Genomic DNA, 15288 nt, shown 5'->3' with positions numbered 1-15288 from the left:
AGCTGTAATAAGTAAAGCAGTTTGCTATGGAGCAGAATTAAATAGCCACATCTACACCCAGGCACAAATGACTGATAATGACTTAGTGTATCATGCATCCAGGAAATAGTTTTCAAGGGTTCATGATGTCTTCCGCCACTGCCCTGGTAACGCATGCGGGCTTCAGTCCTAGCAGGAGACTGTGATTGGTTTGGGGGATTCTCACATCCTCAAATTCTTTCACTGCTCAATCAGCCCCAAAGCAGGCCTGGCTCCAGGAATGGAACCAATTTGGAGCACATTTCTAAGTAAGTGGCTTGGAGAACAAAAGCCCCAGTCCTCTGGACCTCTTCCTGGCGATACCTGCTTTGATAGAAAGCTCGCTTTGCTATTGATTCCCTAGACTGAGAAACCCGGAGGAAAAGAAGCAACAAGGGTATTTTCATGGGGACAATGATGACTGTGATACCTCTTACTCCTAAGGCACCAGATAATTCCTTTATTAATAAACTTTATTTTTTAGACCAGGATTAGGTTTCTTAAAAAGTTGAACAGAAAACAGTGAGTTCTCAGATACCCCCTTTCCCCACCCTAAACCTCACCCCACAGAATTTCCTCTACCATTAACATCTGGCTTGAGTGTGGCGCATTAGGGTGTGCGCTCTGCATTGCACATCCTCCGGGTTTCCACAGTGCATAATGTCATGCATCTCCCATTTCAGTATCATATAGAGCAGTTTCACTGTCCTGAAAGTCCCCTGAGCTCCATGGATGACTTTTTCAAAATTAAAATCAGACACAGGCCGAGCGTGGTGGCTCATGCCTGTAATCCCAGCACTTTGGGAGGCCGAGGCGGGCAGATCACGAGGTTAGGAGATCGAGACCATCCTGGCTAACACGGTGAAACCCCATCTCTACTAAAAATACAAAAAAATCAGCCAGGCGCGGTGGCAGGCACCTGTAGTCCCATCTACTCAGGAGGCTGAGGCGGGAGAATGGCATGAACCCGGGAGGCAGAGCTTGCAGTGAGCTGAGATCACACCACTGCACTCCAGCCTGGGCGGCAGAGCGAGACTCCATTTCAAAAAAAAAAAAAAAAATCAAACATAAAGAGAAAGACAGAGCTCTTCTGACACTGAGCTGCTTGCCTTTCTAATAACAAGAAATTTACAACCATTGTAAATTGACATGAAATACACCAGTCACTTTGAGAGTCCTCAACTCCTAAAATCCTTAGCTAATACCAATCTTATTAGTTTCTTTTATTTATCAAGGAGAACAAAATGAGATAATTTCAAGACATTTAGTAAAGTTCAATATACATTTATGTTGTAAACACAAATCGAAATTGGCTGCCACAATCCCAAAGGACACATTTCTAAAACACATGAGACAGTTCTGATGCCAGTACCCCTTACACACCCCAGCACTCTCCTGGGCCGATGACCGTGGCTAAGCAAGGATCTAATATTCCAGGCCTAGTATTTGTTTGCTACTATTGTCTCTCTCCAGAAGAGAGTCCCATCTCTTCCAAGGGAAGAGAAAAATTTCATAATGTTACTTTAAAAAACAAAAACAAAAACAACAACCAGGCAATGAAAGACAAAGTCTTACCAGAAAAATAAGGCATTTATTACAGATTGAAAGTGATCAGAAGAAAAATCACAGAATTCACAAAATCATTCTTTGTTGGAACTTCTCTTCCTTCCAGTGCATTTTGCTGTTAAGAGAAAAGGAGCGTGAGGGTCAGACCACCACAGCATGCATTCACATTCCAGCTTTGGAGGCCCGGGACCCGCGACTCCTGGGCATTACTCAAAATTAGATCCGATGATACAAGACACTAGAGCAGCTATGCGAAGCAGCAGCTCCTTGAACAAACCAAAAGGGCGAGAGACGCCTACAGGAGGAAGAACAGGTAACTGGGTCTGGGGAGCAGACACACAGCCCCAGAAAGGAAACTCAAATCTCATAAAGGGAAGAATCAAAGAGACCCCAAGCAGGGGCTGCAGCCAGGTGTTGGGCCCCAGGCTGGTCTGTGAAGGTGTTTGTGGCGTGAGGTCAGAAAGGAAGGAACCAAGCATAAGCAAAAGAGTAGGCTGTCCATAGCTGCCATCGTGAGCGGGTGTGGGGCTGGAGATCAGGATACTCCCTCCAGCCATTCATCCATTTATCAATTCATCTGTTTGATAAACACGTATGCACTGAGCATTTGCTGGGGGTTACAAAGATCAATGAGGCATAGTTTTCACCTCAAAAATCTCCCACAACCTAGTGAAGGGGGTAGAAGTAGTTAGAGTACAGCTTGGTAAATGCCAGTTCCAGAGACACCCATGTGCAGGACACCCGAGGAAAAGGGTTCCTGGAGAGGACACGTACGCTGAACTCGGAGGATAAGCTGGGGTGGGGATACTGTATCCCAGCAGAGGGGGCCTGAGAGTGGAGGTGAGACCCAGACTCGGGCCCCAGGAGAACAGTCAGCTGTGTGAGGCTCTCCCATGTGACTCAGGAGACAGAAGCGGCACACAAGGCTGGGGACAGACAGGCAGCACACTGCCAGGTGTGTGGACGAGGACTGCTGAGGCGCACACTCTGAGGGAACTCATCCCCATCCTCCGGCAGAGCAAGGTCGCAGACTCGTGATAAAACGACTCTGATGACAGTGCACAGGTGCCTTTGAGGGCAACAAGACACAGCCACCAGGAAAATGCTGAACATAGCAGGCTGGAGATGCAGTTGGAACTGGAGCCAACAGCACGGAGCGGACAGAGCTGTGAAACATTTCGGAGGAAGGATTAGCGGACCTTGGTGACCAACTGGGTGAGGTGGGGAGGAGGTCTGAGATGCATCTGCTTCAGGCCTGGGGGCCCTTGGAAGATGGGTTGGAGACAGGGGAAAGAGTGACTCTCCGAGGGAAGAATCGCATTTTGAAGGTGGTGTGGAATACCCAGACGGAGGTGTCTGGCAGGCTGCCGTTGACTCAAGCTTGGAGTCCAGGCTAGAGGGACAGTGTGGAGGAGAGGGGGAAGAATCCCCAGACAGCTGGGTGTCAAAGCCCTGGGGGTGCTTGGCATCACCCAGGAGAGGGAAGGCCATGAGCAGAAGGAGAGCCAAGGCTGGAATCCTGGGGAACATCGTGGTTTCAGGGGCAGCAGGAAGAAGCCGGTCTGTGAAGAGCAAGAAGTCTTGGCCTGAGAGGGGACCAAATCTCAGAGGTCAGAAGGTTTCAAGAAAGAAGGAGTGGTCATCCACATCCAACACGGCCGTGAGGTCCAGGAGGAGAAGGGGTGGACGTGAGGATGGGACAGCAGTGAAGTGGCTACAGAGCAGGGCGGTGTCGGGTGCAGGAGGAGAGACTGCATAAGGCCCTGGGGAACTCACGCAGATGACGTTTTTAAAAAGACAGGATGAGAAGAGATCAAGGGGGAGTAATGAGAAGCTAGGGATAAACGAGGGGCCCAAACCCACTCTGCAGTCAATCCTCATTGGTCACAGATGCTGTATTTGTGAATTCGCCTACTCACTGCTAACTAATAGTTATTTGAAATCCCAAAATCAGTACTCATGGTGCTTTCTCATTCATTCTCAGACAGGCATGGAGCAGCAAAAGATTGGAGTCATCCTTCCCACACCTTCCCAGCTGAGGTCAATCAAGGCAACGCTCTGCCTCCATGTCTCAGCTCTCCTGCTGTCAACAAGTGTCCTTTTCGCGGTCTATTTAATGCCCCAATTTTTGCATTTTTGTGCTTTTTGTTGATGATGTCACTGTTTAAAATAGCCCCCAAGTATAGTGCTGTCAAGTGTTTCTAAGTGCAAAAAGGCTGTGATGTGCCTTACAGAGAAAATATATGTGTGTTAGAGAAGCTTCACTCAGGCATGAATTATAGCACTATTGCCCATGAGTTCATTGTTAATGAGTCAACAATATCTATTAAATACAGCATCTAAACAGAAACACACATGAAACAAGGTTATATACTAATCGGTTGAGGAAAACGTTGGGAACAGAGGCTCAGAGAACTCTAACCCTGGATTGCCTATATGAGCGATAGTTTAGTATTCACTAATTCAATGTTCGAAGCAACTTTATAGATGATAGCTGCCTCAGATAATAAGAACTAACTCTACTTGACGCAGCAATTAATAGAGTGTGCTGTGAATGTGAATCACAGAAAGTGTAAATGAATACAACTGCACATCGCCATGTCTGTGCCTCTGGAGTCTCGGTTGGGTCTTTTCTGTCTTCTGTGGGGCATCTGGCTCTCTTCAGTAGGGGGACTGTCATGGGAGACCATGATGAGAAGTTGTCACAAATGAATCTGATTCCTGAATGTGGAAATCACTCAGAAAGCTGGCAGAGGTGGTGCGGGTTTTAGGGACCGGTCCTCCCACATAGTTGATGATAAGCAGGTATGTTTCTAACACTTTAGATCAGTTAAAGTCTTTGCCATCTATTTGGTGACTACATTTCTAGTTTCACCCAACACATGACAAATGCTTCTTAAACAAATAAGCCTTGAAGTTTTGCCCTCTCATCCTATTTTTTTTAAATACGGAGATGTGAGAAAAACAGGAAAGAAGAGGGAAGAGGCTTTGGAAACAGACAGACATCAAGAGTTCAGTCTCAATCCCAACACTATCTCTGAGGGCAGGGGCCTCTAAATGCCTCTGCTTCCTCCTCCATGAAACAGAGAGAATGACAAGAAGAAAACTTCATTTGATTGTTCCAACGTTTATGTAAGGGAATGTACGAATGGGTCCAAACACAGGCCCAGGCATTCTTGAGAGCTGTGATATTTGTGGGCACAGAGGCTGGGCACAGAGGCCAGGCACAGAGGGGCATTTAATGAACATCTGTTGAATAAATGGATAAAATTATGAGAATGATTCTTTTTACTATGCCCTTATTGACAAAAGGCCTCAAAAAGAACTGCCCCCTTTGCTGCTCTTGGGCATAGTTTAGGAACTCCACACTAACAATCAAGATTGTGACATAAAGAAAAATGCATCACTCACACTGCTATGGTTTGGGTGCTGAGGGGCTTCTGGTCACTACATAATTGAAAAGTCAGAACTATTCCAGCTACAAAGATGAGAAAGTCTAAGATTCTCAAAGAGATTTTTTTCAACGTGGGAGCTGGGACCTGATTTTCTACATTTCGTACCTTAGAGCAATAAATGAGAAAAAAATTCAGAGTATTTTATTTAAATATTACATTTCACTATCTACTCATATATCAAATCGTTTTCTGGCAACAGGAAAGAATCCTAGAACAGTGTTGAGGGCTCTGGGGATTTCATAACAAATAGCCAGAGTCTTTACCTTTAAAGAGCTCCCCAGTGGAAAAATGTCACTCACAATTTGGAAAGAGTAATTTTGTTTCTGGTCGTGCATTCATTCATTCTTTCCTCCCAGTCTGATTGATTGTATTCTATACACTGTTCTTAGCACTATGAAATTGACAAAGGATATTTTTAATAATTTCATATAGACATATCATTAATAATATTTTTACTTCTTATAAAACTGAAATAATTAACAAGGAGAATGCATCCTCAAGAAGTTTATGGTCGGCATGGTGCCTCATGCCTGTAATCCCAGCACTTTGGGAAGCCAAAGTGGGTGGATCCCTTAAGGTCAGGAGTTTGAGACCAGCCTGGCCAACATGGTGAAACTGCATCTCTACTAAAAATAGAAAAATTAGCTGGGCATGGTGGTGTGCACCTGCAATCCCAGCTACTCGGGAGGCTGAGGCAGGAGAATTGCTTGAACCTGGGAGGTGGAGGTTTCAGTGAACAGAGATTGTGCCACTGCACTCCAGTCTGGGCAACAGAGCAAGACTCTGTCTCAAAATAAAAAGGAAGCTTGTGGTCTAGTATAGACCAAAAAAAAAAAAAAAAGTAATAATAAACCCTTGAAGGAATTGCATCCTGAGAGGTTAAGGAACTGGGTCACTATCGCAGATGGGAGAGCAGGCTCAGAATCAGGCCCATGGATTCCAGATCCCATCGGACTGGCCTCTTCACTAGACCCACTGTGCCGGCCTTACCAGCCTCATTCTGTGATTGCAGGGAACCCAGCATGGTGTAGAAACCTGTCCTGCTAAAGGTCACGGGAGGACAGAGATATAACTGGGACTTCAGTCAAATCCCATGTTCAGGTCAGGGCTGCAGCTGTCTTTAAAAATAAATGTTTTGAGTGATCAACTTCTTCATAAAAATCAGATGATGAATTTATATTGCAATACACATATGTATACACATCCAACGTTATCATGTTACAATAAACAAAATATAGCCAATCCACTGAGAACTCTATCCTCCCTGCCCCCAACCCATGATGTTCTGTAAAGAAAAAGAAAGATATCATTTACATTTATATAAAAGGAATATGATGTGTCTGTTTCTTCATAATGAGTAGATTCTCGATCTCAGTATGGAGCTAATTTTTATATTTAGAGTTGTGCCATACATTCAAAAGAAAACCTACCATTTGTATCTTTCATCCAAGAAGGCCTCACTGGTGAATTTCCCTTCTATTTTAGTAAAATGTCAGTTGACTTCTTTCAAATCTCAATATGGTTAAAAATTAATTATACTATGCTTAACTTATGTTTTTGGTAAAAGAATTTCAAGAACCCAAAGTGAAGGATTTCATTCACTTAAAAAATATTTACTGAGTGCTATTTATTGAGTGTGCTGGGCTGTGTGCAGGGCACTGGGGGACAGTGGCAGTTGAAGTTCCTTGAGACCTCCTCTTGGGGAGTCTGGTAGTCAGATGGGTGACAGGAAACAACCAATTGCAGTGCCCTGTGATGAGGACCCTACAGAGGCCCAAAAAGGGACATCATCTCTGATTCAGTGGTGGTGGCTTGTGATGTCAACGTAGACCTCCAAAGGGAAGCAACAACTGAGCTGGGACCTGAACGGTGAGGCAGAACTAGTCAGGTGGATGGTCCCAGTAGAGGCAGAAGCTGGAGGAACTGCAAGTACCTCAGTGCCTCAGGAGCTGAGCAGCCAGGTAGGCTGGAGATGTGGGCAGACCCAGGTCATGAAGGCCATTGTGAGCTACACTGGGAGTTTGGACTTTATCCTGAAAGCATGCAGTGTTATGAAGACTGTAAAGCCCGTGAACACTCCAGCTTCATTATTAACTTGTGTGTGCACATGTGTGCATGTAAAATACCTATGCATGGAAGTGATGTCTACAATTCCTTCTTGACATTCCTCTTACGTGTGCCCTTCATGATAGCTACATTTGCTCCCATCCCGTCCCTAGTAACTGGGAATTTATACACATGTGAAACTCTGTGAAGCTCAGTGCCAGTGTGATAAACCAGGACTCCATCTCTAGCTTTCTATAGAACTGGGGCAGATAGGCTGTTCTTCCTATTGGGCCAGTGTCTAGCTGTTGCCCACCTCTGCTCAGTCCCACAAGTGAAGCAAGCATTAGTTTATATGGGGCAAGGATCAGAGTCTCCTCCATGTTTCATGATAAACCTGAAGACAGTAAGCAAGGTAGACAGTGTGGGATCAGAACCTGAGGCAAGAATACAATCAATAGTTCATTGGTGATGGTAGTGAAGCGATGGACCAATGCCAGAGAAATGTGTGGGGGAAGTGAATAAGACCGGACCCCAATGTACATTCCAAGAAGATGAAGGATGAAGGGGAGTCAGCGATGCCCTCAAGAGTTTTAGCTTGAGCAAATTAGGTGGATGTAATGTCATCAATTAAGAAAGGGAGCTTGAGGAAGCTAGTTGAGTTTCAGGGACACCCAGGATACACAATGGCAATGCCACATAGGCAGTTGATATAAAGGCCTGGATCCAGACATAGAGTGTGATAAGAGACAAGCGTTTGGAAATAATTATGCATCATTGATAGTTAAAGTCAAGCAAGAAGAAGAGATAAAAGAGTAATCTACAGAATAGGGGACGAATTAAACTAAGGAGATCATACAAGTGCTCACCAGTATTTAAAGTATACATCAGCCAGGCATGGTGACTCACACCTGTAATCCTAGCACTTTGGGAGGCTGAGGCAGGCAGATCACCTGAGCTCAGGAGTTTGAGACCAGCCTGGCTAACATGGTGAAACCCTATCTCTACTAAAAATACAAAAATTAGCTGAGCATGGTGGCAGGAGCCTGTAATCCCAGCTATTAGAGAGGCTGAGGTGGGAGAATCGCTTGAACCCAAGAGGCAGAGGTTGCAGTGAGCCAATATCATGCCATTGCATTCCAGTACGGGCAACAAGAGCGAAACTCCCTCTCAAAAAATAAATTAATAAATAATAAATAAAATACACATCAAGAAAAGGAAGCTAGGTGGTATTTCATAGATGTGAGGTGAGGAGGTTGAGGAAGCAACCAGAGACCACAGTTGTGTCAAAAAGTTTAGCAGAGAAGGAAGGATGGAGGGAAGGTAGTTGCTTAGATGGATGAGATGGGCCAAAAGAAGGGGCTGTGCCCTTGTTGTTTGTTTGCTCCTCAAATGGATAGACTTGATCGCATCAGTGGCAACAGATACAAATGTCATGGGAAAAAGATTGAGGGTGCATGAGATTGAAGAGGCAATTGAGGAGAAGTCTTGGGAAGGACGTCATAGAAGCCAAAAGGCAAAGATTTGAATAATACATTGTAGATATTTGGAGGCCGGCAGTTTTAAGGCATTCACTCCACATAGCTTCTATTTCTAAATACACATGCGTGCACCTGCATTTTCTTACCTCAAGGCTGTTACTCAAAGTCAGCATTTATTCTTGCTCTGTGCTGGTGGTTTGGGTATCTTCTGTTTCCAGGAGGCAAAACCCTTCTCATGATCTCTAAAGATAGAAAAGGGAAGCATAGGCTCTGTCAGTCACATCAAGAGCTGAGACAGTGTGGACAATGTTACTACAAATTCATGAGTAGGATTGTGACAAGCATAACCTGAACCCATCTGCCATGAGAATACCTGAGGGCATGATAACTTCATCTTCCTTATTCCACTCTCTCTCCTTCTCCCCTGTGTTGTGTTACAGCTGGGTCCAGTGCTCATTTCTCCCCACTCTGTATTACTACATGTGATGTCTTAGCCACCATGGATGCCCTCGAGGGCAGGAACTGCCACCTTTATCTTTCAGTCCTCCATGAGATCTACCCAGTGTTTGGCACACACATTTGTTGAATTAAATTAAATCATCATGTTCAAAGCAGTCTCCAAGACAGCTGCACTTCTGTGTCAATGATGCTCCTCCAGGTCCAATGTGTTTTTAGATTTTGGCTTAGAAATCTCTTCCAAGACATATAAAAGAATTGGTCACATTAATTTATATCCATATAACATTTTTAGTCCCAAATGGTATTTGTCCAATGCAATAATCAGTTTCCAAGATGGCTTCCTGGTATTCACACTCCTGGGCAGTCCCTTCCCACATTGGGGCAGGATTGGCCTGTGTGTTTAATAATAAACTATGCAGGAGTGAAGTCATATCACTTCCAAGATTAGTTTATAAAAGACTGTGTCTTCTGCCTTCAGTGCTCTTGCTTGCTCATTCTCTCTCTCTCTCTCTTTCTCTCTCTCTCTCTCTCTCTCTCTTTATCAAATCATCATCTCTGGCGGGATCCAGCTGTCATGATTTGAGGACATTCAGAAGTCCTATGGAAAGGTCCCATGGGGAGAAACTGAAGCCCTTGGTCCACCAGCCTGTGAAGAACTGAGGCTTCCTAACAACATGTGAGTGGGCTTAGAGGTGGCTCCTTCAATCCCAGTCAAGCTTCAGATGAGATCACAGCCCAGTCAACATCTTGTCTGAAACCTTTTGATAGACTCTGAGCCAGAACCACCCAGCTAAGTTTCTCCTGGGTCTTTGACCCTCAGAAACTGTGAGGTAATAAATGTGTGTTGTTTTAAGCTGCCAAATTTTGGGATAACTTGATACATAGCAATAGATAACCAACACACCCAAGTTGATTATTAATCTGATTAATCAGATTTATTTTCAAATATCTTTTGAATATTCCCAACACCAAATCCAAGGGCAAATGTTTGCCACCAGGACAGAGATTAAAAAAAAAAAAAAGTCATGGATTCTGAAGACAATTCCAAAGGAAAAGCTCATAAAAAAGTTTCAGCAGTGGTCATGCTATTATAATAACTGTATATTCTCCCAAAGTGACAACTTGGATGAAATATAAAACTGGCATTTAAAAAAAAACAAGCATCAGGTTATAAGCTCTAGCACTTCAAATAAACTGGAGTATGCCTAATGAAGGTCAGACTTTGAGCTCACTGAAATGTTAATATCTGTGTTATTCATTTTAATGGGGAACGCTGAACATCAGGTGGATTTCGCAGCTCTTCTGGGAGGCAGCATGAAACAGGCACAGGTTTTAGATTCTGACAAATCTGATTAAAGTCCTGCATTGGCAATGTAGCCACAAGCAAATTAGGGAAACTCACTCAGCCTCAGTTAGCTCACCCAAAAAATGGGAAAGAACACAGTGCTACCTCACAGAATGGTTGTGACACTGAAGAAGAAAATTATGTTAAGCAATTAGTACAGGGTAGGCAATTTGCATATGCCAATTAATGCCATGAGTTCTTACTGCTTTCTTCATCTATATAAGCAGGTAACACACCTGGTTGACAGGGCTATCATGAGGACCAAATGAGAAAACTGATCTGTACAGGAGAGGGACAAAATAACTTTGTTTCATTCGTTTGGTGAGAAGTTTTGTTGAGTATGGCAAAAAGAAGATCATTAGACACGTTGTATGCCTGCATCAAAATATCTCATGTATGCCATAAATATATATACCTCCTATGTACCCATAAAAATTAAATTTTTCAAATTTAAAAATAGAAGGTTATTAGCGTTCATGCTACTTTTTAAATGCTCCAGAGAGTGTCAGAAAAAAATGGTGAATTCTTATTTCCTGAGCCGGATTTGATATTTTGATTCTTGGTAACTTTTAAGTCAGTTAGTGCCTCAAGGCTACCTTTTAAATGATTTGCAAAGCAAGTTTATACATTACTATTCTTTTCATTTTTACTTAAAATATTTTGTCTTTCAGAGATTTAACTCCTATGAAACTGGAAACAGCTATGAAATAGGATTTCTCAGGAGTCCAGATTGATCAGAAAAGGGTCTGGTAGCACAGCAGGAAAGAAGCCTCTTACCAAGTGACCGATCATAAAATTGTTCACTTGTGGACTCATCTGGAATGAGACCTGTAACACAGTAATAATCATAAGACAAGACTCCTCTCACTATTCCAGAATGTTCTATGACTTCATTATTAATGCCACAAATATGCTTCTTAAGCAAAGAAGCAGTAAGAGATCACCACTGAGTTTTATTGCTATCAGCACTAATAGGAAAAATGCCTCCTAAATCATAGAACACTAACCCAACCCACTTTGTATTAAAAGCCACACAGGAAAAGAAAGAAGGAGAGCCCTTCCTCCCTGAACCAAGACATTCAAAGGGATGATCAGATCTAGTTGTACAGCTGAAAGACGATAGAATTCAGCCTGTTTACTCCTGATCCTCCCAGCTACACATTCTTAAGGGGAAAACCAACACTGGCTCTGTTTACTTGGCAGAGATGTTGGGGCCATCAAATGAAATTCTGTATGGAAAAGCTCTGTTGTGAATACAAAGGAATACCTAAATGAATAGTTGTATCATTACTACCTAGTGATAAAAAATAAGCAAAGGCAAAACAAAACGTTAATTTTCTATGACTGTAATTGTTACAAGATTATATACATATGTATTTCTAGTTTTAAATGACTCACTAGGAAAGAATTGCAATATGAAGTTATTTTAAGAAAAAAAATTAAAAAGAACAAATCTTAACTTACCAAATGGAGAATTGTTTCTCCATTTACGAGATCCCAGCATGTCCCCAAAAATCATCTAAAGAAATTCAGGCATCAGGATGTTTCAGCACATGAAAGAAAGAAAAAGAAAAGACACTGAAAAATGTAAATGTCATCTGGAAGACTCTGATATATGTTATATAATCCATTTTTAATGAAATAGGCAGTATATTATATTAAATAACTTTATATGGTATCAAACATGTAAGTCTAAGAAAGCACATGGGGAAGAGCAACCTACATGAAGTTTAAATTGCCCACAGATCTTTCCCCTAGACTGAGAATGTACTCCCAAACATGGTCGACCTCCAGAAAAGCAAAACCCTGTTACACAGACTTGCACATAGACTAAGTTTAGGTCAAATTTTAGAGTTTTCTCTCTACAAAGTCATTGTAATATGTTCAGTAGGAAAAGGTGTCCACAAGAAGTTTGTATGAAACCACTAAAAGTCCATGCAATCATCGCAAAGTAAAGTGGTTGCTTGGCTCACAGTCTTTCTACCAAGAGTCTTGGTAGGCTGTCCTCCCCGTCCTGGACAGTCACAGGTAGTCTCTTGGCCTCCATCACAGTCATTGGACCAGGAAGGGACACATACCAAGACAATTTAAGAGAGAAAGAGCATTCCTTTCAACAGATAGTGCTGATACTACCAGATATGCACATGCAAAAGAATGAAGTCGAACTCCTTCCTCACATCATATGCAAAAGTCAAATCAACATGGAGCATAGACCTAATGTAAGACTACAGAAACAACAAAACAAAAAATTACTAAACTGGACTTCATCAAAATTTAATTTGGCTCTTCAAAGGGCACCATCAAGAAAGTAAAAGATAATCCACAGAGGGGGAGAAAATGTTTCAAAACAACTCAATAAAAAGACAAATAGTGCAATTAAATCATAGGCAAGGATTTGAACAGACATTTCTTCAAAGAAGATGTATAATGACCAATCATTAGTCATTAGAAAAATGTAAATTAAAACCACAATGAGAGCTGGGCACAATGGCTCATGCCTGTAATCCCAGGACTTTGGGAGGCGAGGCAGGCAGATCAGCTGAGGCCAGCAGATGGAGACCAACCAGGCCAACATGGTGAAACCCTGTCTCTACTAAAAATACAAAAATTAGCCATGCACGGTGGCACACACATGTAGTCCTAGCTTCTTGGGAGGTTGAGGCACTACAATTGCTTGAACCCGGGAGACAAAGGTTATAGTGAGCCGAGATTATGCCACTGCACTCCAGACTGAGTGACAGAGTGAGACTCTGTCAAACAACAACAACAAAAAACTACAGTGAGGTACCATGTCACACTCACTAGAATGGTTAAAATAAAAAAGACAAGTATTGACAAAAATGTATAGAAACTGAAATCCTCATACAGTACTGGTGGGAATGTAAAATGGTACAGCTGCTATGGAAATAATGTGGCAGTTTCTCAAAAAGTTAAACATAAAGTCACTATATGGTCATTAAACATCGAGTTACTATATGATCCAGAAATTCTGTTCCCAAGAGAATTAAATATATGTGTACACAAAAACTTGCTCATGAATGCTTCTAGCATCATTATCTGTGATAGCCAAAAAGGGAGAAATAAACCAAATGTTGATCAACGAATGAATGCATCAATCAATCAAATGTGGCTCTGTAAAATGGAACAATAAAAAGGAATGAAGCACTGATGCATGCTACAACATGGATAAACCTCCAGAACGTTATGCTAAGTGAAACAAGTCAGTCACAAAAGAACACAGGCTGTACGATTCCATTTGTATGAAATGATCAGAATGAACGAATCCATAGACACACAAAGTAGATTAGTGGTTGCCAGGTGTTGGGAGGAATGAGGAATAGAGAACGACTGTTATTAGGGTCTCTCTTCCACGTGATGAAAGTGCTCTGGATTTAAATGGTGGTGGCAGTTGTGAATATACTAAAAAGCACTGAACTGTACACATAAAAAGGGTGAATTCTATGGTACGTAAATTACATCTCCACCAAAATGTATTTTAGAAGGGGAGTATCAAAACATCGCATTGTACACAGTAAATATATAAAATTTAAAATAAATTAATAATAAAGTTATATGTATAAAAGAACAAAAAAAGGGGACACCTAAGCCAGGCCAGCAGGGGGAATGCTGAGAGGTTTCTCTAACTGGCAGCAGAGAGAAATGGCTCCTTTCCCTCCTAAGTACAGAGGACATAGTCTGGAGTAGCTTGAGGCTTTACTTCCTGCTGCAAGGAGGAAGCCTCTCTGCAGTAAGAGTGGGCGTGGAGTGCGGGAGGCACAGTGACAGAGAGAGAGAGAGACAGAGAGAGAGGAAGGAGGAGAAGATGGAGGAGGCAGAGAAGGAAGGAGAAGGAGAGGGAGAGGAAGGAGGAAAGGGAAGAAGAGAGAGAGAGAGAGAGAAAGGGGAATGAGGGGAAGGAGGAACAGGGAGGGGCATAGGGAAGAGGAGGCAGGGAGAGAAGGGGAAGGAGAAGAATGTGGCACATACGGGACTGAAGGACCCTAAGTCGAGTTGTTCCTGAAGCCAACTTCTCTCCTTCCTTTCTGGGAATGTGATCCAGGGAATTACCTCTTTTTGGCTTAGACTACTTTTAGTTGAATATCTATCTCTTGAAATGAAAGGCAGTAAGTAAATTAAATGCCTGTCACCCCTCCCCTGAGCTCAGAATTCCTGTCATTATTCTTCCTCAGTTTCTCTTTCTTGGACTATTTTGGGTCTCGTGTCGGAAACCCTAGCTGACTTCATTGTATCCACTCCAAATCAGAAGGATTTGTCTAAAGTCAAGCTCACTTATTAGAAACTGAAGAAAAAAAAAGAGAGCGCCAACCTACAACTGTACTACATTGTACCCTTTCAGCATTGTACTCCTAATGGCGCCTGCACCAGTATAAGGCTGAGTGAGTGCTTATGCACCATATGGAAAGCTTTTCTCCTCTACACATTTCTCTTTCAGGATTGTAAAAGAAATAATAAAAACTACAGTAATTCACGTATCTATTTAGTCAAGGATAAGAGAATACTTGCAAATTTAGAAAATTATTTTCTCAATTTTTTATTGTTACTATACTTTAAAAAATTATGTCATGGAAAGTCCAAAGATTTTATATTCAGGTCTCTCATTATGTCCTTACCAGACTTACTCTAAGTCCTTATTAGTCATAATTTGGATTTTGGGGTTTATTTGCCATGGCTTCCATTTTTCTTTATCTTACATTCCTTACTCTGGAAATTCCTCTACATTCTCTATGTGTTTTTCAAGTGATCTTTATGTTTATTACTCTGGGAGTTTTTTTCAGTTTTGTTTCTTCTATTTCTTCCTTCCGACGATAATTTGTTTGTTCTATGACTAAATTTATCCTAATCTAATGTCTTTCATATTTATAATATCACCATTTTTTTCACTGAAAATGATTACCAGTTG

General features: G+C 42.2%; 1 protein-coding gene across 1 annotated transcript in view; it reads right to left on the bottom strand.

Annotated features, from left to right (window-relative positions):
* Positions 1-1589: 1589 nt before the first annotated feature.
* Positions 1590-15288, bottom strand: part of SPP2 (secreted phosphoprotein 2, 24kDa) — a 27194-nt gene continuing 13495 nt past the window's right edge. The window contains exons 5-8 of the mRNA XM_011980278.1: positions 11832-11886; positions 11145-11195; positions 8710-8805; positions 1590-1879 (exon numbers count right to left, since the gene is read on the bottom strand). Coding sequence (XP_011835668.1) covers positions 8720-8805; positions 11145-11195; positions 11832-11886 — 192 coding nt within the window. The 3' untranslated portion in view covers positions 1590-1879; positions 8710-8719. The remainder of the gene's footprint in view (positions 1880-8709; positions 8806-11144; positions 11196-11831; positions 11887-15288) is intronic.

The sequence above is a fragment of the Mandrillus leucophaeus genome, unplaced genomic scaffold, assembly GCF_000951045.1.
Source record: "Mandrillus leucophaeus isolate KB7577 unplaced genomic scaffold, Mleu.le_1.0 Scaffold21, whole genome shotgun sequence".
Classification (NCBI taxonomy): domain Eukaryota; kingdom Metazoa; phylum Chordata; class Mammalia; order Primates; family Cercopithecidae; genus Mandrillus; species Mandrillus leucophaeus.
This window is presented reverse-complemented; position numbering and strand designations above follow the sequence as displayed.